Source organism: Callorhinus ursinus, unplaced genomic scaffold (assembly GCF_003265705.2).
Source record: "Callorhinus ursinus isolate GAN/ISIS: 27379988/994484 unplaced genomic scaffold, GSC_fseal_2.0 scaffold8, whole genome shotgun sequence".
NCBI classification, from domain to species: domain Eukaryota; kingdom Metazoa; phylum Chordata; class Mammalia; order Carnivora; family Otariidae; genus Callorhinus; species Callorhinus ursinus.
The window spans coordinates 31,837,098-31,863,989 of NW_027397070.1; the positions used below are offsets into that span (position 1 = coordinate 31,837,098).

Here is a 26,892-nt window from a genome sequence, read left to right on the forward strand (position 1 = left end):
GTGATTACTGCTATTTAACAGTAATTCAGAAATAAGGCAAGAGCGATGTTTGTACCAATATGGCATTGAAATAGTCAAAACCAACTCCAGTTAGATAATGAATTCATATTAATAATGCATTTCATTTATTTTGTACCATTTTTCATGAAGTTTAAAGTGAGTCATGGTTATTATTTTAGCTAATATGATGTCATCTATCTATGCCAGAAGACTGGCATTGCCTTTTCAAAAAATGACAGAGAAATGAAAAAAAAATAAGGTTTTGATGATGATGATGCCCAGTGGGAATGATATCCTGAGTCCCCTTTTCTGGTCCTGTGATTGTCTCACCTATATTTTGGGGGACACGTGAATAAAGATGAGTAAAATAGACAACAGAAAGGCTTGGTTTATTGCACTAAGCTCCCCAGAAAGTGCAGCTTATCTTATATTGTTCTATGCCTTAACCAGCCCCTTTGGGGAGAAGTGCTTTTTAGCAATTCAGCAAATTGGTATTTTGTGGAAAGACAGCAAAGGCTGTGGCCCATTTAACCCCTGATGTTCCTTACTTTAACCAGTCTCATCTGTACCAAAACCTGTCCTTAACTAAGACTGATCTCATACAGTTCAAGGGAGGGGCATATCTCCAGGGTAAAGCAACCCATTTATTCACTTACTGAATGTCTGCAAATGCCAGACAAGTGCTAGGAACACAATGACGAATGGTACACAGTTTCTGCTCTCAAGGAGCTCTTGGTCTCCTGGGACCTCAGGTGAGTAGACTGGTAATTACCACAGGGGGTGACCAGCGCTATAATGGGGGTGAGCAGAGGCTTCTGAGGAACGGGGGATAAGAAAAGGCTTTCTGGGAAAAAAGGAACAAATCATGTCATGAAGCCGAGGTAATGGTTAGGTGATGAGAGAGGCAAAGAGAGTACAAAAAAGAGAGCAGGTGTTGATAGAAGAATTATGGGAAGTCATAGTGTCACGAAAGCCCAGATTCCAGAGGCCCCAGTGGATGGAATGCTGGCATGAGGCTCTGGAGCTGTGCTGTCCAATATGGTAGCCAATAGTCACCTGTAGCCATTTAAATTTAATTACAAATTAATTAAAAGTAAATAAAATTAGAAATGCAGCCCCTCAGTTGCACTAGCCCCACTTAAAGAGCTCACTAGGCACTTGGGGCTACTGTGGTGCCCCCGTGCAGATCTGCAACACTCTCCTCACCACAGAAATTCCATTGGATGGTGCTTCTCTAGAGGCAGGCAGGGGCCAGCCAGCGGTAACCTTTGAATGACATGCAAAGGTACTTGGACCTTATTCTGAGGACAATAAGATGCCACTGAAGTGTTTTATTCAGGAGAGGAGTATGATCACATTTATATATTAGAAAAGCCACTCTGCAGGACATGGAAGGAATTAGAGAGAGGCAAGACTGGAAGTTAGAGAGACCAGCTCAGAGAGCTTTTCATTCATTCAAGAAAGAGACGATGAGGGCCTAGAACAGGTATCATAGTAGAGAAGTGTATGGATTCAAGAACTATTGAGAGAGCTAATCAACATGACTTAAAGTTTAGGTGTGGAGGGCAAGGAAGGCAGAAGTTAAGGTTGATCCCTGCTTGGGCAGCTAGTGAATGATGGCACCCTTAGCCTAGAGAGGGAAAAAGGGAGAGGAAGGAATAGATCTGGAGAAGAGAGATGATAAATTCAACTTCGTTCTTGAATTTGAAGTCAACAATGAGGCGTCCAAGTGAGCTTACAGAAAGGCATTTGGATAGTCAGACCTGAAGCTTGGGGTACAAATCTGGGCTGGAGATAAAGATTTTTTTTCTTAAAGAATTTGTCTCTCTTTTTTTTTTTAAGATTTTATTTATTTATTCGACAGAGAGAGACACAGCGAGAGAGGGAACACAAGCAGGGGGAGTGGGAGAGGGAGAAGCAGACTTCCCGCTGAGCAGGGAGCCCGATGAGGGGCTCGATCCCAGGACCCTGGGATCATGACCTGAGCCGAAGGCAGACAATGACTGAGCCACCCAGGCGCCCCTGGAGATAAAGATTTTTAAGCCATCACCACATGGGTGACATTTGAAGCCATTGGAGTAGATGAAATCCCTGGGGGAGAGAGTGTGGCATGAGATGCTAAGCACTGAAGGCTGATGATGATGAGACCAGCCGTGAAAGAGGAGCCCAGAGAAGCAGCCAGAGAGGCAGAAACTATATGGGAGCCAGGTAAAGAGGATATTTTGGGAAAAAGGAGTGGTCATCACGTCAAGCGCTTTAGGGATGTCCTCTCTGTAACCCCTGTGTCATTTTTAAATGTCTACCTCATATTAGAGATATTTGTAACCACTCGTACGCTCTGTACTACTCTAAGCACATCGCGAGTACAGACGGGTTCTTCTATATCGTCACACCTTCATTTTTCCTCGTGTCAGTGTTGCATATAGAAGATACTCTTTTGATAGTTGTTTAATTACTTTCCAGCCTTCAAACTTAAGGCTCTTATTGGACTTAAATATATATAAAGTGTGTATCCTTTACATGTGTTTTCCTCTTAATGCAACTTTCTCTGATGGAATGAAAACGTCTCAGTTCCCAGGGAGGGTAAGGTCATGATAAACCCATAACTTAGCAGAATCTCATGTTTTCAGGAAACTTTGCAAATTGGGGGTGGGGGGGTAATTCCCTCCAAAACAGAAGAAATAGAACAAAGATGAATATGTTTTAATAAAAAAATTTTATTATGATTATTTACACCAGTTCCTTGATAAGCATATAAATGTAAACTTTTATCATTGGCATTATTTCACGTATGACTTATCCAAATTCAGAGTTAATACCGTCATTTGAGTGTACAGGTAGTGAGAAAATTTTATTATATTCACAGAATATACATACACGTGCATCCAAAATGTGTCCCGCGTTAAGCCAGTGGTATAGACACAGTCCCATTGGCCCGGCTTCTGGTCCGCAGGTGTATACTGGAGTCAGTGATGTCCTCCACATGCTCCTCGCTCTTCTTTTCCTTCAGGCTGTTGATGAATCTCAGGGTAATTTCATCCCACTCCTCTGGCAACAGCATCAGCAGAAACCCAATGCAGATGATGATGGTAGCGGCCAGGCGGACGACATTGAATATCACCTCCTGCTTCAGGAGATCCACAGCTAGGGGAGAAAAATCAGGTCTGTCATAGGCTATGACTGTTTCTAGGCCTCTCTGAGAACAAATGACCAAACTCAGTGCTACATCTAGAGGTTTCTAAGGTCTCCCTTGTTCTTTCAAGCTCATCTTTCCTTTCTCCATATTATTCTATCGTTCCCTTTGTTTGCTTTCTGTTCCTTCTCTCTAAGTCTCAGGCTTATCCTTCAAGGCTCGTGTCATCTCATTTAATTGCCTCTGCAAGTTTTATTTCTTGAAACTTCTCCTCTGCGTCCCTTCACACTTTTCCAGTTTCATTGGGCCGCTGATGATTTTTCAAATGAGCCAAGCTTGTTAATGCCTACATCTTGGCACATGCTGTTCTTTTTAAAAACATTTTTAGGGGCGCCTGGGTGGCTCAGTCGTTAAGCGTCTGCCTTCGGCTCAGGTCATGGTCCCAGGATCCTGGGATCGAGCCCCGCATCGGGCTCCCTGCTCAGCAGGGGGCCTGCTTCTCCCTCTCCCACTCCCCCTGCTTGTGTTCCCTCTCTCTCTGTCTCTTTCTCTCTCTGTCAAAATAAATAAAATCTTAAAAAAAAAACATTTTTAATTGAGGTGAAATTCCTATAAATTAAAATAAACTCTGTTCAAATGAATTTAGTGGCGTTTTGTATGTTCACAATGTTGTACAACCACCACCTCCGTCTGGTTCCAAAACATCTCCATCACTTCAAAGTATAACCCCTTACCCATGAAGGAGCTACTCCCCAGCTCCCTCCCCGACCTCCCAGTTCCTGTGTGGGGATCTGCTGTTGGTTTCCATGAGTTAACCTATTCTGGAGATTTCACATAAATGGAATCATACCACATGTGACTTTTTTGTGTGTGGCTTCTTTCACTTAGCATGACGTTTTCGAGGTTCAACCGTGGGGTAGCATGTCTCCACACTCCCTGCCTTTTTATGGCTGAATGATATCCCATTGTACCACAACTTGGTTATTAGTTCATCTGTTGATGGACATTTGGGTGTTTCCACCTTTTGGCCATTGTGAATAGGGCTGCAATGAATATTCATGTACAAGTATATTTTTGAGTCCCTGTTTTCCATTTTTCAGCATATGTACCTAGTAGTGGAATTCTTGGTCATGCATAGGCTGTTCTTTTTACACGGAATGCCTGTTCCTTCTCATATCCACACCATCCAGCTAATCCCTTTGTTAGTTCTCTCTTTTGGCTTCTTACAGGAAGCCTCCCTGGATGCCACTCCTGTGTGCTCTCAGAGCATTCATTACATACCTCTATCAAGACAATTCTGTTTCTACATTGTAACTACTCAAGTCCTCTTGTCTCCCTCTGTGTACTGCACGGTCCAGAGAACAGGAACTGTGTCTCACTCAGGACCCCTCACCAGCGTTAGCACTGTTCCTGGCACATCCTAAGTGCTCAGAAATGATGTGTTGAATGACCGGATCCCTGGGTGAATGAATGAACTTCCTTGACAACTCCTCTCCTCTCTGATATTTCTTTCCTCTGGATATCTTATAGTCCTAGGAGTCTGTCTCACACGATTTGGCATTTGCTAATAAATCACACTGTGGGGTTGTAAGTTATTTCATATATGTTGGGCTTGTTTTCTAAATTTGGTGAAAGTTTCTTATGGGAACAATAATATCCTTCCCCCCCGCCCCCTGTTTCTTCTACAGTTCTGCACACAGTAAGTGCTCAATGAACACTTGCTGATTGTCCTGGGGCAGAGAAAGGTGGGTACCCGAGACTTGGAAAAATAGAATTTTACAGTTAGAAGGACTGTACGGTGTTCCAAATCACTCACTTTCATTACTTGTTCCATTGACAGGTTGCATTAGGAAGATTATCCTGGAAAAATAGCTTCTCTTCTTGTCCCTGAAGTGAGTCCAATTGCTTTTTCCTGTATCTATTCCAGAGGGCCATCTGCTCTGCCCCCAGGAGAAGCTTCTGCCACTCCCCACGGATAGTCTGATGGGGAGCCAACACCCTGAACATTTCCTACACTTTTATTAGTGACGTTTACTTGAGAGTCCTCGGCTGGGATGCCTTTTGTTTCCACAGGACTTCCTCTAAAAATACTGCAAAATTAGGTTGTCAGGGAGATTACATGAAATCCAAATGATACATGTGGTATTTAATTCTAAAAGCACGACCGAGTAAAAACAGTGTTTATAGCTGCAAATTTTAAATCTGCTGCATAGTTATTCTGTTGTCTGCCACCTTCCCGATATTTAAAAACATCTTCCCAGGCAAGGGACATAATTCACAATTGCTCGAAGAAACAACACAAGGTGTAAAAGGAACACAAGCAAGAGACTGCGCACATGTCAAATCCTACAAGTACCTGCATTGCCAGGAACGCTGAGCACTGTCCCAATGGAGATCAGGATTGGGTATGTCAGCACCACACCGACATTCACCAGGATATTGAAGGCTGTTAAAATAAAGGATATAGATGATGAAGGGAAACTGATCTGCTGGGCTCTTTCCTTCTTAACATAATAGAACCAGTGTTTTTGCTAAACCTGCCTTCTACATTGTCTGCACCTTTGGTCAATTAATTCTCTAATTTGGGAGCCGGATGCACGTTTCTCGACTGAAGTAGTCTATTCTTTCTCCTCTGCCACCTTGACTGCCTGATCTCTTGCCACCTGGCTGGCAAGGGGCATATTGAGCAAATGCATAGCAGTGAAACAATCAATTCACGACTCTGCTTATTAGCACTATAAAGGTAGGCTGGGGCCAGCCAGAGGTTGAAAGCAGACAACGACTGAAGTTTGGGCTTTTTCCCTTTGTTACTTTGTTATATTATGACATATTCCTGATAACTAAAAGGCTCTCATGTTACTGCTAAAACGAAGCTCTATCCAAGGATGGCCTATGCGCTTTCATTTCCTTTCCCTCATGGTGAGCATCATACAGGCAAACAAAATTGTGTTCAGTGTAATGCACTGAACCCCAGGGACCTTTTCCGCATCCTGACTTGTGCACAGATTACCCAAGGGCAGGTCCATAGAACCAAAGGAAGTTGTAACTAGATATCTTCTAATTAATATCTTTGGATATTTTTAGTAAAATATAAAACAATCATCTACCTCCTACAAAAATGATAAAAAATACATGTTTTCAAAAGAAAAACAATTATAAAAAAAAGAAAAACAATGATAAGCTACACAGCATTGTTTTATTTTATTTATTTGTTTGTTTGTTTGTTTGTTTGTTTGTTTATCTTATGTAGGCTCCACGCTGGGAATTTGGGTTATGACTATTCCCAGCTAGATTGTTTTTGGCCAGGAAATTATCTAGGCACTTTTAATTAGGATGTTTGGATCTTAGGAGATCAAGACCTGAGCTGAGATCAAGAGTCTGACACTTAACCCACTGAGCCACCCAGGTGCCCCTACATAGCATTATTTTAATGGATTTCAATCCAGTGTTTGTTTTAGGGGTTGTTTAGATGAGTATTAACAACTATGAATGGTCCTCAATTCAGAGAGATCTCTTTGTAAATGACTCAACCATGTTGCCTATATCTCTATAGAGCCAAAGATGGTTCTAGAACTACTCCATTCAGGACAGTGTTTATTCTTCTATTGCTATCTACAATTCTTGCTTTAATTAAGCCCACTAACCTAGTTATCTGGAGTCACTTGTGGTTAGAGACAGTGGGTTTGACTTTCATAAAACTTGGGCTCCTTCATAATTATCACATAATAGTAGTGGCAGTTAAGGCAGAGGACCTTCCTAAGTTAATAACGCTTTCTCCTTCATGGCAGATCTACAATGAAAATGACTGTTCCTGCCCCTCAACTCTCTCCCCAGACTCAGGGAATCAACTATGGCACATTCTAGCAAGTCAGGAAATTTCTCAGTCCCACACAGACTCTGCTAAACTCCTGCATGGCTATTTTATTAGCTGAACTGGGTATTTCAGTGGATTGAAAGTATTGATGTTTGGGTGAGAACTGAGCCCTTCCCACTCAGCAAGAAACAGGTGGCTTCACCGAAATGTGTTGTCTGTTTTTAATTAGTTCTTTAGGTAGAACACTTACTCATTTTTCTGACAACCTAAGGACAAGAATATATAATTCAATATGTTATCTGTAGTATGGGGCCCAGCCCAAGTTGAAATGGGCTTCAGACATGTCAGGTGTGAATGCACCAGGCCAACCTGCATTTGGGCTTATGCACTCCCTGGCAGATAGCCCAACCTTCGAGAAGGAATGAGGCAAGGTGAGCCTAAGCAGATAAAAGCTGTAGTTACAGACAATGTGGGCAGGCCAGAGGACCACCTGCTGTTTGTCCAGCCCAGCTCTAGCCAGATCATAGCGGGTTACAATGGAGAAGAAAGGGATGGAAATAAAAACTCAAGAGCAGGAGCAGTGAAGACTGTATAAACCCTGGGGTGTGTAACACAGTCAGGAGAGAGGCTGTCCCCTCGTTTTGTCACAGAGCAGCTTTGGCCCCATGAGGACTGCTGGGGGCTGGGGACGGGCTGGGTGGAGCCCCTCTGGTCCTGGGCAGCGCTATACCCAGTGGAGTGTGGAGACCATGCTGCTTGATGGAGAACTAGTATCCCACTAGCCTGGGTGACAACCAACCTGAGCAGGGCTGGTAGAGGAGCATGTATTAGGCTGGCCAAAGGATATATATTGGTGAAGGGCTACTTTGCAGAAAGCTGGAGATCATGTATACACAGCTGAGTCCAAGAGTCAGTGAAATTTGGGTTACGACTGCTCCCAGCTAGATTGTTTTTGGCCAGGAAATTATCTAGGCACTTTTAATTAGAATGTTCGGGTCTTATGGAAACAGTGCTATGGAATTCCACTCAATTTAGCAGAGGTTATGAAAGGTCATAACTACATATTTTTGGACTTCAAAAGTAAAATTCAAAGGACCAACAATTAACATTTGATCATTCTCTTGTCTCAGACCTCTCCTTAGGGGCCTGGGCCAAAGTAGAGAAAAGATGACCCAGTGCTTATGTGGGAATGAAAACCGGGCATGTTTTTCTCCCAGGAATTGCAAAGCTGCTTCAGATTATGTCACCTTGATAAAGAAGGTCAGCTGAGGGTTGGCAGATGTCCTGCAGGTCAAGTGTGGTGGGTAAATGGGGACCAGGCAGAGGGGGCTGTCCTTAGGAAGGGTGAGGACAGAGGAGCAGAATGAAAGTGATTTGGCTCTGAGTAAAGGGACATTGAATCATGTCGTGGTTGCTGTTGTTCACCTGCTTGGGGAGACAAGAGTGGGCTTGTTATTTTTCAGGTTCCTTTTACAGTGAGTGACAGAAGCAGCATAGCTGGAAAGTGGGAGCCCTCTGGTTGCTCAGGTGAAGCAGAATGCCTTGAGTTTGGGGAGTTTGGAGAGACAACATTAAAAAGACTCTGGGTGACCTTTTCGTGGTCATTGACTAGGCACAGCCTACTTAGAAGGGCAACCAAGTCCAGTTCTGCCTTCTTCTCCTGCTTGCTGAGGGCTTCCTATCTCAAATTCCTTCTCCATACACAGACCCAGAGTGGGCTGACTAAAATGCAGATGTGAACCTGTCGTCTCTGCTTAAAGATTTTTCAGTGGATTTTAAGTCCACTCCCTTAATGGGTTTCCAGGCCCTCCATGGCCTGTTTCTTTCCAGAATGTCATCTCCTTGCTTCCTCCCTATTCCTCCTGCACTTGGTGCTCCATCCATTTTGATCCACCTTGAGTTCCTTGAATGCACCATCTCCTCTCTCCCTCTGCTTGATGCACCATGCTACACCTGGAACACAGTGACATCATACAGTACATCATGAAGAATGGACAAGGCTTCTTGAAGACTGGTGGTGATCAGAGTGGCCTGGGCCTCCAGCTCACACCTTAACCCATGGGAGGATACCAGTTGAACATCTCTGATCTAATGAAGCAATAGCCTGCAAAGAACCTTCTAACCATTAGCCAACCTTAGGTAAGTTTGGGAAATAGAGGACGAAGTTTCCCAAGGGAATAACCCTACTATGATCATTTATCTATCCAAGGAAAGTTCAAGTGACATAGGGAATGGAAGGCAAAACCCAGGGCCACTTACCCAGCCACAGCCCGGCCATCCCACAGAGATAGCCCCATGGCAGAGCTGCAAATGAGGACCAGTGCTCCACCTTGGTGAAATACAGGATGATCGGGGTGAAAGAGATGAAGATCAAATTGAAGAAACCCAATGTGGAGACAAAGTGTGCTGCTTCACCGAAGTTGGCACTTCCAAGAAACATCTTGAACAAAACCTTGGATTGGGAAAGAAATTCCTTAGCCACACAGTTAAAAACTTTGCTAGAGCAGAAAGGCACGTTCTACACAGTGAACTGACCATTCCAGAGTTTATCCTCTATTTCTTCTTACCCCACCAACTCCATGGCACTAAATGGGCCATTGAGATAAGGAAGTAAAATGCCCTGTAGTCTTCATATGAAACAGCAAATGCCATAAAATGAATTCCTTATGATGCTGCAAACTGCTGAAGGCATTGTGTTAAATACCACCATCGGGGATGGGTATAGGGTGAATGATAACTATGAGTGCAGATAAACCCAGGACAATCTAGGGTTGAGATGCCATCAATTCTTCCCCTCAAGCATGGGATTCATTTTACCCGTAATCTGACAGATAACAAAAACTAAATTAGAGATGATCATTATGTTGTTGAGAGACATAATAATGATGCCTTGGATTTATAAGCACTTTTCTGTCTGAGCTTAACATATTTTCACAAATACTGTTTATTCTCCAGATTGAAAAAAAATTTTTTTTCCTGGATATAAATCTGTGTACAGAGGAAGATAGCAGGGAGGTGTGAATGGTCAACATAAAGCCACGTTGGGCTAAGGAGGACCCAGGTGTCTAGTTGATACTTCTTGGCTTTCTAACCCTTCTGCTTCCTATATTAATCCTCAAACAGTGTAGAATGGAGCAGATCTTCCTGACGGTGCACATTTGATTTTATTCATGTCTGCAAATGTTACTGCTCCCAGGATGAATACATCTGTAACATGGTCAGGAGAATACCTCAATAGGACAGCCATCCCAGTCACAGAGCAATTCCAGGTGTTGCTTTTGATTTTAACTGAACTTATTATTTTTTTCTTCTTGAGAGAGTTAATCAAGAGAACTTGACCAGGTGCTGTTCTTTGGTCCCATCAGACACCTCAGTGGAGTCTCAGTTGGGGGCCAGTTAGACACTAATGGCAATTGAGTGAAAACTTGTCAAGCTTGTCACAGAATCAGTGGGCCAGGAAATGTCAATATGGAAATAGACTCAGTGCCCTCGGAGCCGCAGTGTTGGTGAATAATCAGAACAGGCATCCAGGAGGGATGCAAAGGGCCTTTCCTGCTTTTCACAGAGAATTTTCTCACTGAAACACTAAGAGAGGGGAAAGTGGAACAGTGCCTTAGCTACATCCCAAAAGCTGGCTCTGAAAAGTGGAGCTTTGGGGATAACCTTTTAGATCTGCTCTCTTAGTCCTTGCCTCTGAAGTCAGGGGCAACGACTGAATAGATTTTCCACTGATGACAGGCAGCTCCAGCAGAGAATGAGTGGTAAGTACATAGTGCAGATTCAGAGTATCCATCAGAGAGGAAAGGAGGCCCTTCGTTTCACTAATAACAGGAGTTCCTGTGGCTTCGGGTTAATACGTAGCAGTCAACTCGCAAGTGACAGCTTGCTTGTTATTTCTAACACCTCATTGGAGTTAAGATAATGACTGTAGATAGTTAACATAAAGAAACTTAAAGAGAAGAGGAGTCTATCCGCCCCTGCTGCAACTGGTTGATGATTGTGGAGGGGCCGAGGCGTGGAGCATGGGCTTTGGACGTGGCCAGTCAGAATTTAAAGCTTTCTATCGCTGCCTGGCTGTGTGCCCTTGGGCAAGTTACTTAATCTTTGAAGCTTCAGTTTCCTCATCTGGAAAGTGGGGATCAGTGCCTGTGCCTCAGAAAGTTGAGTTAACACGGGTGAAAATTTCTGGCAAGTGCCCAGCATGTAGCAAGTACCCAGTAAACGGTACTTAGTCTTATTTGAACCATCTTTTTTTTTCCTCTAGCCAAGACTTTAGTTGTCCTGGCTTCCTTTATCACTTGCATCTAAGTTACAGATGACAGCTAACGACATAAAAGAAAGGCACAACATACCTTATATAATGCAGATGTAGAGGCTGAGCCCACTGCAAATGCCACTCCTATGATAGAATCTGTGTGGAAATTATCTGCATATGCCATCATGACGATACCGGTAATGGCCATGATTGCAGCAACTATCTGTCAAGTAGAACGCAAAGAAATTTTTTTAAAAATTTGATGCCTCCATATCTCAGGGCAAGCAATTGAAGACTTCATGAGAGTTGCTAAATGCTTCCTCAAACCCAATTACCTCTCATACATCGCAGTTTCAAGTTAGGAAGGGTCAGTATTAACAAGAAATCAGTATGCTCGTGAGACATCCAGACAGAGACTATAAAAGCTGCTCACATTCTAATTAAGGGCTAGTAATTGCAGTTTAATCTTTTAGCTCAACTTCTTAGAGATTAATATCCATGTTGGTGAAGTAAATTTAATAGGAAATCACTCCAGAGCATTTTCATCTAGACTGTATTCTTTTTCTTCAAACAATTCAGCATACATTTTAATCTGCCCCTCAGACCAATGCATGATTTTGAAGATTGACCCATCACCGGGACTTGATTAGGGAGACACAACACTGATGCAGCTAAGAGGCAAAATTTAGGCCAAGAGACAAAAAGGAAAGCCTGTCACCTCTCCCAGTGATTTCTAAGGAAGGAGCTGAGTTTGCACTGGCACTCGGCATGTCAAACTAGTTCTTCCTTTGGTTTACGTGCAAATTAACCTCAAAAAGATATATTCTAGAGCATTAACTGCATAAAATGAAGTATTCATCATTTGATTAAAATCATAATGGTTTACTATAAATTGATATGATCCTGGATCTATTCAAAACGGGTCTACTCCCTTAGTGAAACGTTGATTTGCATCTGTTTCTGAAATTATCTTGACCTGACTCCAGTAGAAAACATTTCAAAGCTATGGTAAATGGTTCAATGATGGCCCCAGAATAGGGAACGATATGTGATTTCCCTGTGATATAGTCTCGCTGACTTTTAAACCCAGATGCAGCTTTGCGAGAAATGTATAGGCACCTGGTGGTTAATTTTGTTAAGGTTCAGTTCTGAGTATTCCCAAGTAAATCAATTCCTCCGAGATAGCTTTTCCGTATATGTGACTTTTGTTGGCCCCTCCGAATATTATTAGTGAATTATTTATTACAACAAAATGTAGCCCTTCGTCATGTGACTGTAGACTCGCTCCAGGCCAGTGCAGAGTATGATAGCGATGACACATATAATTTAGATGCTGCTAAAGCAATTCTTTTGTTAATGACCACCAAAAGCAAGTGCACTGTTGGTTTCAGACCTAGCTCCACACTGAAGCATCTTTTATGAAAAACAGCAGGAGTACTTGAGAACAGACGCTGACATGCAGCAGTGAAAAACCGTCTTCATAAAGCGTTTTTCCAGGAGGCTGCTTGATGGGAGGCATTCCTCTTGCTGAGAGAATATCATATTCTCTAAAGCTCCCAGGCATGTGTTCTAGTTAGGCTTTGCCTCTCACTAGAGGGAATAGAATCTAATACACACACCATGAGGTGTCAAGGAAATTTTCCAAACAAGAGGTAATAGACTCATAAATAAACATGGGGAGGGGGTTATCTCGACCTGGCAATTCTGTGAGGGCTATCATTTTCTTTGATTTGGGGATTTATAGTTCAGCCCAGGACTTGCAACGATCCTTTTGGCAGTCTGATTTCAGAGAAATGAAAAGGCACATTAGACACTGGCATTTTCTGATTTGTTTTCGTGTTTAAATAATGTTCATGGGTCAAAGCGTTCAGGTGCACAAGTCAATTTCCCTCATAAGACTGAGCTTGTAGGACAATAAATTTGAACCAATATTTGTTTTCTTTCAGCCAAGCATCAGTTATGTTTTCTTGTTCAGATCAAGACAGGGTTATTAGAATACAGTATCAATCGTAATGAACTTTAACATGATGTACTGTTTCATATTTAAAATTATTAAAATTATTGTATAATACATAATATCTGGGTTTAGGCAATTGTGTGTAGTAAGGATTTTGGGTCTAGGGAACTATGAAAACAAACAGCTTATCCAAAAAAAAGCAAAAATAAGAACACTGTCTAGAAAGCATGAACATTTAATACTATTACCCCAGGATATGGCTTCAGTTAGAAGCACTTCCTTTTCTGAGTCAGCCTCTAGTAAAAATATATATGCACAATATGTCTATTATAAATTTTCCCAAGATAGGAATTGAGTATGGACAAAGATTATAAATTTTATAGCAATTCAAAATTATAACTGTGATGAGCCTTTTAAAGATCTCCATTACATTTTATATTCAACTGCTTGTAGAAGTATTAGCTGGACCACTTAAGTTGACATATCAATTACACCAGTGTCTCTTTCAATTGCTTTCATGGAGCGGAGCATTTTTCATGTCGGGGGGCCAGACAATGTGGTTAGTTAAGTTCTAAAAGCATGAAAATCTGAATATTTGAGATGTTAGAAAAATTCTTCTCTATGGTATGAACAGTAACTTATAGGTTATATAAGTTTCCTGGGAGGAAAAGATAAGTTAAATTATTTTCCACATTTTTAATTTAAAGTTCACAACTATCTAACAGAACAAAATTTCTGTGGCTGTGTTTTAAGATACTTGCAATGTGCTTCTTATCTACACAGCTGGAACTCAGGGAAGAGAGCTCAGCTAATCTAGGAAATGCAAGGAAATATGGGGGGGAAGGCTCAGTGGAGTGGTCATTCGGATCCCAGATGTGGCTCTCTTTGGCACCACTGGTTAACTGCAGAGTAGATACTTTTCATATTTCCAGAGAACAAATAGCATAAACACAGATCTGAGTCACAGGTTTTTCAGAATTGGTAAGTTAAGGAAGGATTCATAGTCTGTTCTCTTGAACAAACACAAATGACTCTTCTTGGGCTCGGGACACTGGACATGTGCCTGCAGGAAGCCCATGCCTTAAATCCTGGGTCAGAAGTGCTCCTATATGCACATCTACACTGGGACAACCCCAAAAATGCCTTTGAGCACATTAGCATCCAGATGAGGGATGCTTCTGCTGAAAAGACACCATTTCCTGGTGTCCCGTCTGGCTCCAGAAAGACATGGCACTCCTCACACCCTACTCCAGTTCCAGCCCTATAACCAACCGGAGTGTCTAAATAAGACAGAACACTCACCACTACCATTCCATGAATCTGGTTCGGGTGAGAGTGTTTGTAACCATAATGACCATAACACTCCCAATGCCTCATTTTTAACTTTGGAAACCTCTCAGACCTCTCACGCCATGGTGTGCCCACCTGGGGGGAGTACCCCGAGGAAGAGGATTTATTTAGCCCATTTGCTCAGCATACCTCTTAAGGGACATTTCCTCCTGAGCCAGCTACCTTCCTCTGCAGGCTCAGCCCCCTCTGAGAGCCTCCTGTCAACTTTCAGGGCTAATCAGAGGGAGACCATGAGGCTGTCTGAGTGTGTTCCTAAAGCCCAAGGATGGCTTTGGAGGTAAACATTTGATAATCTCACTGTGCTATTTACCATACGTGACCCTGCATGAAAGCTAGGCTTCTGTCACCTCTCAAAGAATTCATCTGTACTCATAAAAGCTAGAGGAACATCTGGCTTTTGGCTGTTTTCTTGTATCATCATTTTTCTTTTCTTTTCTTTTCTTTTCTTTTCTCTTTTCTTTTTTTTTGTCTCAGGCCTTCCAAACCAAATGGTCTGGCCCTTCTCTTGATCTCTGTGAGGGTTCACCAGCCTCATTACAGTTACTGTTTCCCCCACTGACAAAATGGCGTCCAGAATTATTATTTGTGTAACAATACCAGCTCTTCCAGGGTTCAGGGTATTGAAGTGAACCTTTAATCGCTTCTCTTTCTAATTGCAACTGAAATAATTTTCCTTAATTTGCCTTGTGGTTAACAGTGTTTCTAAATCTGAGTGAGCATGGAGGGGCTTCCGTGGCTCACAACGGACCCCTGAACCCCAAGCCTACAGCAGCCTCTAGAATGGAGAGCCTCAAAGGTACACTGCTGGCAGGGTGGTACTCAAGCCCAAGACTATAGGTCCGCAGCTGAAGGTGGGATACACATTAATAGCTTGGCCGGTGAGACCTGCACTGATGATCATCCTTGTTCTCTTTGAGTTATTTAAATAGAATCCATTTTCAAGGAAAACCAAGGCTATGCAGAATCCTTAAGCTTGTCCACATGCTACATTTAAGGTTCCATGAAGGTGAACCATCTGTTTTACTCAGATCCAGTGAAATTGGACAAGAGTTGAAGTGTGAGAAATGAAAGAGGTGGGCAGTGTTTAGCTGTACAGATTGTGTGCGTGTGTGGCGGGGGCAGAGGGTGCCTGGGGACAGGTCAAACCAAGTTGTGCGGAGCTCCAAACCAAGATTCCCACCCCCATCCCCCAACACACAGCTATTTTTATATGAACAAAATCCATCTGAAAACAGTCTCCAAGAGAGACCAGGATTGGAAAAGTGGGAAAGAACAGCCAGATGGAAAGACTAAAGGGTGTGCATGGAGGATGGAGCATTCTACTTCAGCTTTCTCCTCCCAGGATTCACGAATTTTTTTCCTGCCAAGAGGGGGATGATAAGGATGAGTCCCACTACCCATCCTCTGCTGCTTCCTCCAGGAAGCATGAGGGTTCTGGATAGAGGATTCTGCACTGCACACAAATGAGCAGGTAGGGCATAAATGTCAACCAAAGGCAAGATGGAAACAAAAGGTTATCTCGACTCTTCTCTAGATGTGTCCTATTGGCACAAATCAGTAACAGCTCAGCTCCAGTGTCCTGATTTAGGGCACTCTGGAGCCCAATTTGAATTCAGAGAAGTGCAGGTTAAGCAGTGAAAGACTCCGTTTAACTGACATACTGTAGTCGGTCCATGGTGGATCTTGGAAAGGATCCAAAGGAGCCACAATTTGGAAAGTTAACTGCATAGGGACCCAGCTAGAAAAATATGTGGGTGTCAAGTCAAAGAGACACAAATTCATTTCCTAAATCTGCTAAGGAAGTTTGGGGTCTGCTGAACCATTCACCACCCACCAATTTTCTTCCTCCATTCAAGGAAATTTAAAAATGAAAGAAAATTTTCAATTAACAATATAAAAGATAAGGGGGGGACAAGAGCTGAAAGAAGAGTTTCAACTTCCTAGTCTGACATTTACTTTTCAAATTGGAGTGCAACTGATAACCCGTGATGGAGAAGAAAACCCCCAGCCAGTGGTTCATTTTCTTTGAGGAGAACCTTTTTTTTTTTTATTAAGGTGGTTTCTCTGCTTTTCATGAATTTAAGAACTCTAGCTAAACAAGACAGGATCTTGAAGATAGGAAAACACCCTTCTTCAAAGCTGCAAGAGCTGGATTCTCACCAACATTTGTGCAATTAAAAAAAAATCTTTTAAAAAAGTTTACTAATTTCCATGGGATGATCATATATCAGCTGTAAGCAAGTCCTCATGAAAGAGTTTTTAACACAGCGATGTTTACCAGCAATTTGGCTGAAATGATTTTGTGCTGGAAAACTAAATGTACAACAAATTACCTTTCCATCTGTAATGCAATCTAATATTCTAAGGAAACAAAATATTAACAAGTTATTCATAAAACAGAACTTGTTTTTCCATGAGCATTGCTACTTCTGGCCAACTGATGCTCCGGAGAAACCCATATTTACAGATTTTATAACTTAAAGCATCCTTCATTCTGTCTAGGGTGTCATTTGGATGTGAAAAATAGAAGTAGGAAATGTGATCATCTTAAATGTGAGCAATCTTCGGGTCAAACAAATGAAAATTACAATCCAAAAACAGTCTATCTGTAAACTACTGAAACCTTAGAGCGAGTCAAAAATACAAATGGTAATCTGATGACCGAAAGCAGCACTTTAACTATTTAACTATTAAAAAAAAGAGAGAGAGTAGTCCAAGTGGGGAGGCCTGCACGGGCTGTGCTTTGATCCTGTCTGGATGTAGGCAATGAAAACCGCATTTACATTGTCAGTGTTCTGTTTGCTCTCCTTTAATTTCTCAAATGACCCAATTATACATGTTCTCAATATGTATCAGGAAAAAACAGAATTGCTGAGACTGTCAAAAGGCAAAACACTGAAGCTGTTTTGGTTCTTTTCATATCCCACGGCCTGATTACAGGTGTCATTAAAATTACACCTTGACATTCTTCTGGAACGTGGCATTAAACATTTCCTCATATTTCCCAGTGAGGAGCAAAGCATTTCCTGGTATGTAAAAAGAAAACTATCTGACTTCTACCATGCTTGATGTCCATGTTTACCATTTTGCCATCTATAATGTCTTAATTTATGTATGTCCTTATTAACAAGTATATACAACTCATTGGCTACATAATGGTTTTTTTTCTACCGGGTCTTATTACTTATGGATGCTGTAGTAGTTTCCTGAGGCTGCTGTCACCAATTACCACAAACTTGGTGACTGAAAACAACAGAAATTTTTTCTCTCACAGTTCTGGAGGCCAGAAGTTCAAATCCAGCAGAGCCATGCTCCTAATGGCAGCTCTGGGAGAGAATACATTCCTTGACTCTTCCAGGTTCTGGGGGTCGCCCCTGCTTTCCTGGGCTTGTGGCCACGTCACTCCAACCTCTGTCTCTGTGGTCACATTGCCTTCTCCTCTTCTGTCTCTCCTGTGTGTGTCTCTTATAAGGATATATGTTATTGGAATTAGGGCCACCTAAACAATCAGGATGACCTCCTCCTTGCATGATCCTTATGTTAATTATGTCTGCAAAGACGATTTTTCCACATAAGGTCAGATTCACAGGGTCTGGGAATGAGGATGTGGACACCTTATTGGAGACCACCATTTAACCCACTATAGATGCCAATTTTCGAAGGGTGATGGTCTGTAGCCTCTAGGCAGATTTCCTAAATGTGTGATTTAAATAGAAGTTACACAGCTGAGTTTTTTCTTGTTTTTTTTTTTTTAAATCTCAAATAAACACTGAACCTCTTTTGATAGGATACCTTGCATCAGTAAGTTCCCTGGTTAAATGCATTTATTCACTCCAATACAACTGATTGTCTCACTGGTAAATCTAATAGTGAAGATATTGATTCCCTTTTGGTATTCAGATGCAGTTGAAAGGGCAGAAAAGCCCCTAAATCTCCTCTTTTCCCCTTTCTTCTGAGAAGACCCTCCAAATCCTCATGGGTAATCCCATGGTGCTGGCAGATAGAAAAGAGAAAGAACTCATAACCATGAATTTATTGACTATATCCTCAAAGATCTACTGAGCCCTATTTTGTCCCCTGCCTTATTCTAGGTGCCAGAGAGAGAGGCAGAGCTGGCTTCATGGGCCTATGACCTTTGCAGATGCATAGGGTCCCATGATTAGAAGGGCCTTGCCCTTGGTTTCATGCTCTGCTGTTGCTGCATTGAAATTATGGACAGATTTTTTTTTGAGTGGTCCCTGTGTTATTTAAGAAACAAAACAGATCAATATAGGGGAAGGGAAGGAAAAATAAAATAAGATAAAAACAGAGAGGGAGCAAACCATAAGAGACTCTTAACTATAGGGAACAAACGAAGGGTTGCTAGAGGGGAGAGGGGCAGGGGGATGGGCTAGATGGGGGATGGGCATTAAGGAGGACACTTGTGCTGAGCACTGGGTGTTATATGTAATGATGAACCACTGAATTCTACTCCTGAAACCAAAACTATACTCTATGTTAACTAACTTGAATTTATTTATTTTTTAATTTAAATTCAATTAGCCAACATATAAATCATTAGTGTCTGACCAACTTAAATTCAGATAAAAACTTGGGGGGAAAATAAAGCTGCTTTAAAAATTAAAAAAAAAAAAAAAGAGTAGTACCTGTGTTTTCATTTTGCACTGGGCCCCACAGATTATGTAGCTAATCCTGAATGGAACAGTGAGCAATATAGGGAGGGTCCCTGCTCTCAAGGATTTGTCAGGGTACTTGAGGGTAAACAGCCAGCACCAGTGTTCCACATATAAAAACATATTGTTAAGACCTTTGGATGGCAAATCTAAGTTAGCTGGTGGAGAGTGTGGTACACATCTGGGTATATTCTAATGTATCATGGACTGGTTCAGAGTTTCTCAACTTGTTTTCTATCATAGCTTTCTACTTCTTGTTCATGTCAAGCTTCAGTTCTGAATTTTTGAGCAGCATCTCCCAAGTTACAATTGGAATTTTCTATTAAAAAAGTTTTAAGGGTTAATGGCCATCATCAATTCTCTCTCTAGTATTAATTTCAGCATTTAGGGGGCCAGGGACCCTGAAGTCATTGCAACAAGGACAATATTTTGACAGAAAAATATGCTTCAAATCCAGTCTTGGACATCTCTTTTAGAGAATGATAAGTGTGTGATGTTTATCTTCTGGGAAAAGGCTTTTCATTTGTACTTCTTTCTAAAGAATTATGTTCTCAATATTTTCATCATGGTGGCATGCCAGATTACATGAATGAGATCTGGCTCCTTAAATCTGCATGGCTTTCAATCAATCTAATCTAGAGCAAGCATACAAAAGAATTTTTTTTCAAATCCATATTACTTCTGAAAGGAATAAACTCAGAACTGAAGTGGCTGGTGGGAGTTTAATACAGTTCAATTAAGGATTTGTACCCCAAAGTACAAATTGCTGCTTTTCGTTCCATTTCTAGATTAGTCACACTAGATACATAGCCACTTTTAACAGCATTGTGCCATTACCAGTGACTTTAATTACTGTTTGGTAACCTTATCTACTTACACCAACATTAATTAAATCCATCTCGGGGCCAGGGGGAGGGAAAGCATGAGGGAGTCGTCCTAACATATGTTGATTGAAAAAAAAATCATAATATTTACTGTGGCTAATTTTCTCAGACCCTTCTTTCCTGAGGACAGAAGGAGTTGATCACACCACTAATTCTTAAAAAAGAAGTTATTTTTCCCTGTTTTCAGGCCTCCTGTTGAAATCAGCGGACTGCCCAAGGGAGACCATCTCTTTATCCTTTCATGATATGGTAATTGCCTGGGTGTCCTAATGCATCTTCAAATTCCAATTTGTACTCAGAACCAATGGGGAAAGTTTGACAGAAATTCCATGAAACAGAGGAGCTCTCCTGATGCCAAGGATTTACGATTACGGGTGTCCTCACACAGTGAATCAAGTGTGCCATTACCCTCACTCCCATGAACCTGTCTTTCAGCACGATCCACGACAGCAAGAAGACAAAGGCTTTGTTACAACAGAACAGAGCAGAGACATCCGTGGCTGTCAGCTTCTTTAAAGCCAGTAAATACAGGTAATTAGTCAAAGTCCATAGAATAGAAAAGGGAGCAGTTCTTTTAAGAAAGAGCTTCAATGTCAGACCATCTTCACCAAAAATCCGACTGCATTCCCTAGGAAAGAAAAAGAGATTCATTGTCAGGCACTGATTGTGACACATTTTGGGTTGTCTAACTCTTGACAGCCATTTTCTGGCAAGAACATAAACACTCAACACCCTTTGTTCATCTGTGGAACTTACTGAACCCAGGGCTCCCACCTACGAGCCACGATGGGGGCAAAGGGTTCCATGGACAAGAACCCACATCTCCCCAGGCGCAGAGCTAGGCCCTTTCCTACCTAGATATTCTCTCGAGATGGCTGGGGCAGCCAGTCTGCTGCTGCTGAACATTCTCAGAGAAGCCTGGAGAAATACAGAAATGAATATTTTCTAGGATTACCAGCTATTAGATGAGAGAGAAGATTCTTTCCCAAGGGGCGAATACAAAGGACCAAGAGGGCTGTGAATATGTGAACAGGTAGAGATGACTTGCCGCCATGGAAAGCCACACAGTGTGGGATGTTATTTTTCCTGAGGGACAAGGCCTCTTTCTAATGTATCTGCCCAGTTGACTAATTTGTTTTTCCTCTGGCATTTTTAAGACAGAAAAAAATGACGAAAGCTTCTGTGATGACCCCAAACTGGTAAACTAACTAAACAAAAAATCAAACTCAGGTTGTATTTACATACACACATTTGGCTGTTTTGGAGGAATTATCTGAATTTATTGTATAAAAATAATCACTTCAGTTAAATGTTTGCTTTGTTTGATTTCTGACTAAATTGATTATTTAACCCAAGGGGCCATTTTAATCAAAATGTTCAAACTAGCGATACAGACAGGCAGTAATGATGTGATAGAATAACAGTGTTTGTCTGACTATGAACTGAAAACAGGCTCGCCGTCGGGATAACTCAGCTTTATTTTTTCCACTCAGTTGTTCATGAACATCCAAGCATTTACTGGGCAACTATCATGGGCCAGGCAGTGTATTCTCAAGAGTCATATAAATATCTTGTTCTATATCTTGTTCAAAGCAACAAGTTACTGATGTTTGCATGGTTATAATGAAATCTACATGGTTTCTCTGCCACTGATTTCTCTTCTAGCTTTTTCTGAAAAGAAACAATTGTGCCTCAAAGTATTGCAAACCAAAGTCGTCTCGAACCAATGTTTGCCCCACACATATGAAGCAACTTACCCCATGGGAGGGCCACATGGAGGGAGGGAGTGACAAAGTGGTGAGGCTCTAAGCACAGGAGTATGGCCTTCAATGTCAAGTCTCACGGTAAACACTGCTTCCAGGCAGCTGAGAATGCTGGGAATTGTAGGCCAGCGAATCCCAAGAGGTTAAAAATGCATATTGCACAGAAACCTGTGTAATAGTTTTAGTTTTTATGTGGGAGACAACTAAAACGGAAGGATTTTTGTAAAATAAAAATGTGATTTCCCAAAGGGAAATTCTAACTTGAAAGAGACAAAGCCTCAAGAAAGGGGCAAAATAACCTACAAATAAAGTCTTTTGTAAAGTAAACAGAAATTGCACCTGCTCACACACCCAGGGAAATGGAGGGCATCTCTCGAGCCCCGCAGCCAGGGAGATACGCGGAATCAGAGCCACAGTTGGCGCAGGACATCCTATCTGTCTGTCCTCACAAAGGGATCTGCTCTGTGAGAAAGTCTCCAGGGAGAGCTGGAGCTGAGAGCCGTGGGCTCATCTTGACATCTACAAGTACTAAATGACTTGTGAAATACACATTGATGAAGAACCACAACAAAGGCATTTCTGAAGAAAGAATTTCTTTTCACATCGCTGGCCCTGGCCACTGATGGTTCTTCCTTCCCAGAGCCCACCATCATGCTGGGTGGAGAGCCCTCAAGCAAAGACTTTGAATGCAGGAGAGCACACATTCTGACCCTGCGGGGAGGCACAGCGACAGGGAGAGCCCCCTCCCCCAGGGGGGCAGAGACTGTTCTTTTCACCCAGCCCCGCCTGGCCCCCTGGTGTTGGCTTCCTTATCAGTCCGCTCTTCTTCCCTTCTCTTCCTGTCAGCCTTCTCCTGGTTTGTCACTGCTATAGCAGAACTTAAAAATGCTCTCCATTCAAACACCAGGTCACTGGTGTAGGACCTTATGCTGTTTAAGCATTAAGCTCTCAGAAATGTGACAATTCAGAAAAAGAAAGGATTACTTTAGATAAACAAGTAACAGTGGGGCTCTCCTTGGGATGATGAGATCAGAATTTCTGGGCAAGAGGCACTGATAGGTGGCAAAGCTTGGACTGAAGCTTAGAAGCTGGGGGACACTAATAAATTAATTATGCTCAACATTGGGGTGCCTGGGTGGCTCCATCATTTAAGCATCTGATTCTTGATTTCCGCTCAGGTCATGATCTCAGGGTCGTGGGATTGAGCCCCGTATCAGGCTCCACACTCAGCCGGGAGTCTGCTTGAGATTCTCTCCCTCTCCCCATCTCTCCCTCTGCCCCTCCCCCCACTCACAGGCTCTCTCTAAAATAAATACATAAATCTTTAATTATGCTCAACACTGTTACAGCACCTACTAGTTACTGAACCCCTTCTATATGTCAGATGACATCTTAAGTACATTTCATAGGTGCTGACATAGATGAGTATATCTTTGGCTCTAGTTTCCTGCTTTCTAGAGATTTTTTTCCTTAAGAAAACATCCTTGTCAAAACTATGGCTTATAAATTTTTTCCTATTAAATTTCAAATTCATATGATGCAATTAAATGCTCTTGATTGTAATATCAGAAACGATTTCCAAATGAATAACCCCTACGATCTAAATTTGATACATTATTGAGAATTCTTTTGATGTTAGCGATAAGAAAAAAACTGAAAATGCTTTCACACCATTCAAGGGAAAAGAAGAAACTAGTCAGAGGGTCTGATGCTATGGGACACATTCTGTTTCCAGCCTTCTACACTAACTCTATTTTCCCCTCATTCTGCCATGAGAGCTGCAGGAAGTGCCTTCTTGGCAGACGGTGTTAATAAGTCTACAAGGAAAACAAGATCAAGGATCTCAGAATCTTCTGGCAATGTTTACCTCTCCTGGGGTGGGGGGGCAGCTCTGGAGAATAGTCCTGTCAAAGACAATGCTTTCTCCTTGACAATAACAGCCCTTTGATTCAGTTTCAGAAATGGTCAACTTTACCATACTTGCACTAACAGGTGGAGGTGTCTTGTCAAATCACAGGTTTTGCTAAATTCGGCATTAGTCAGACATGAGAGAGGTGGTGGAGATGAAGTTGATTCCCAAAACAACATTTCTGTCAGCAGCAGCCTCTTGTAAATGTGTTATCTTAAATAAAACCAAATCGGCTTGCTTTGAGGTGTTCTAAGGTACTACATCCCATACTAAACTCTTGTTTTTATCAGCATGTGTGTCTAAACCATAGGGGCATTGGAGTAGAACATACATGCTATGGATAAACTATTTTCAAACAGGGAGAATTTTAGTCTGATCATCATGTCCCCTGCAATCGCTTATGAAATATTGTTATGAGGAAAGACCTTATGCCCCAACATCATATCTATTTTGATGGGAATCAAATACAAAGTATCTTCAGCAATCACAAACAGGTGTCAGTTTTATTTCTCTCCTCCAAACCAGAAGACATTTATTATTTTTATATAGGTTTTGTTTAATTTTAATTGAGTAATCACAGACACCATGGGAAATCGGCTCACAGTGTGACTTTAATATTCTCAGGCACTTCCAAGCTGGTGATAGAAAATGGAAGTTGAAGATACACACTTTGCAGTTTGTTAAGTTTTTAAGAATAGTCTGATAATGCACTTCTTCTCGTGAAAGGGGCAAGAAAGAAAGGTGATTTTGGCTTCTGAAAGATGAGTTTGTTGTCATTCTGCCCAGGAACAATAAGCTGGTGTAAAGAACTGTCCCTCTCCCACTGCCATCCACTGAGGTCTTGACTACTGTTTTGTCTCCATGATTAGAGTGACTGTCCTGGAAGCTGTTCCTTCCCTCTGGGCCTTTCCTCTTCAAGAATCTGTCTGTTAGCAAAGATACTTTGACCCAAATGCTGCTTTTTGCCTTCATTGAATGCTGTGCAGGACTGGTCCTGCCAGCTTCCTGAGCTCTCCAAGATGGGGCTGCAGAGGCCAAGTTTAGCACAGAGCAACTACTAGAACCATGGCACTACCAAGTTCATAGCTGGTGAACCAACAGTGAAGGCCCCATGTGCTCCCAGCCAGCAAAGAACAGCATCTTCTAAACCTCAGGGCTGGCCTGCCTGGGTAGCTCAGTCCGTGGAGCATCAACTCTTGGTTTTGGCTCAGGTCATGGGCTCAGGTCATAGATTGAGCCCTGTGTCAGCTTCCCACTCAGTAGGGGGTCTGCTTGGAATTCTCTCTCCCTCAGTTCCTGTCCCCACCCCCATCAAATAAATAAATAATCTTTAAACCATCAGGGCCAAACTACCTTCTTTATGAAACCAGATCATTTTATCTGCTTAGGCACCACAGTGTCCAGAATATTAAGCAAATGTTTTTGTAACAATTAATCTTATTAGTACACGTTTTTTGGGGGGGGGCTTGAGACATTGGGGTGTTCTTTTAAAACATGACTTTCAGAGATAATTCTGGATTTAAATCTGGATCCTGTTATTTAGACCTGTGTGACCTTGGATAAGTCATTCAACCTTTCTAAACTTGTTTCCGCTTGTGTTAAAATGGGAATAACACCACCTTAAAAGGTACGTGTTACCACCAATGATGATTAATTAAGATAAGATCTACAAAAGCACCAACACAGTGCCTGGCATGTGGCAGACATTCAATAATTTTTTGCTGGGGGGGTTGCTGATTCTGTTTCCTAGTTCTCGTGTATTCATTACCAACCTTAGATCCTGGCTCTCCACACTCCCCAAGTCAACTCAGTTCATATACCACAGAGATGAAATTATGCAGATTTTCATGAAATTATTTTAAAACATCGTGTATTGGCCATTTAACATGAAACGTACCTGAATTTTTTCATCGGAGATTGCTTTTCTTGAGCAGTGGCCAGATGACCAGAATAATAGACTGGGAAAAACATAATGTTCCAGTTTGTTGAAAACCAAGTCATGAAAAATGGACAGTAGAAGTTCTTGTAAGTAATTTTTACAATCTGTGTGGTTCCAACCCAAGACGATGACACTGACAAGATGATCAAGAGTCCCCAGATGGCCTTCAGGACCATGGACGTGCAGGACCGGCAGCGAGCCTTGCTTCTGTTTTCTTGACTGCTGTTCTCAGGAAGAGTCTGTGTTCCATCCTCCCCTGAAAACAGGAGAGAAACACTAATGTGTGGAATTCAGGTTATAGGACAGCAACCAAAGAGGCAGACAGTAGAATCACCAGTGTTTTGCTTTTTTACCATCATTTAAAGAGATTCCTAACTCTGGCTCACTTCGTCTCCTGAATCTTTGCTCTGTAAGGTACAGTATGGATCTTGACCACCATCCATTGTCAAGGCCATGACAATGCTCATGAACTTGGTGGATGCTATGCTGTCCTTCCATGAACCCTAACCATTTCCTCATAAAAGCATTACATATTTCAGCCCCAAAGACTTTGGCCTTGGCCCCATGACCTGCTTGGTCTAATCAAACATGAATAGAGAGATGTGAGGTAGGCCACCTCCCAGAAGAAGCTTAAAGAGGCATCACAAGGTCCCACTAAACTCTCCTGCTCTTCTTCTCTGTCACTAGAATGGAATATGCCAAATAGGAGCTGCCCTTTCCGTCTCTGTGGGAGAATGAGCAGAGCCCAGCCAAAACGGCCCTGTATCTGCTGACATGAAAAGCAAGTGAGAAATAAGTATTTGTTGTTCTACTCCACTAAGGTGTTTGTTTTTTTTTTCCCCTGAAACTGCAGCAAAGCTGACTATTAAATTGAAAAGCAATGTGTCCCAAGAACAGGGCAAATCCCGACTACACAAAGTCATTTCATACATCAGAACAAATTACAATTTAATGTATTTCTGGGAGCACAATGAGTTCTGCTTTGTGTTTTTACATTTACTAAGAAAATTTAGTAGCATTTTTTTTACATTAAAGTAATCAAAACTCTCTGAAAGTGACAATCATAAAGGCCTGCTCTCTTGATAGAGGGAACAAGTTCAACACAATGAATTTATGCACCTGTCAGGAGGTTAAAAGAAAGCTGAGGTCACCCTGAGTCCCCAAGCTGAGATCCCAGGTGTTAGAATCCTGAGGGAAGGGAGGCAGAATTGTCTA

The 26,892-nt window shown here is 42.0% G+C and overlaps 1 protein-coding gene across 1 annotated transcript in view; it reads right to left on the reverse strand.

The window, feature by feature from the left end:
- Positions 1-2,780: 2,780 nt before the first annotated feature.
- SLC35F4 (solute carrier family 35 member F4) overlaps positions 2,781-26,892 on the reverse strand; it is a 220,753-nt gene continuing 196,641 nt past the window's right edge. The window contains exons 3-8 of the mRNA XM_025869964.2: positions 25,636-25,933; positions 20,475-20,694; positions 11,300-11,425; positions 9,207-9,399; positions 5,490-5,579; positions 2,781-3,144 (exon numbers count right to left, since the gene is read on the reverse strand). Coding sequence (XP_025725749.1) covers positions 2,903-3,144; positions 5,490-5,579; positions 9,207-9,399; positions 11,300-11,425; positions 20,475-20,694; positions 25,636-25,933 — 1,169 coding nt within the window. The 3' untranslated portion in view covers positions 2,781-2,902. The remainder of the gene's footprint in view (positions 3,145-5,489; positions 5,580-9,206; positions 9,400-11,299; positions 11,426-20,474; positions 20,695-25,635; positions 25,934-26,892) is intronic.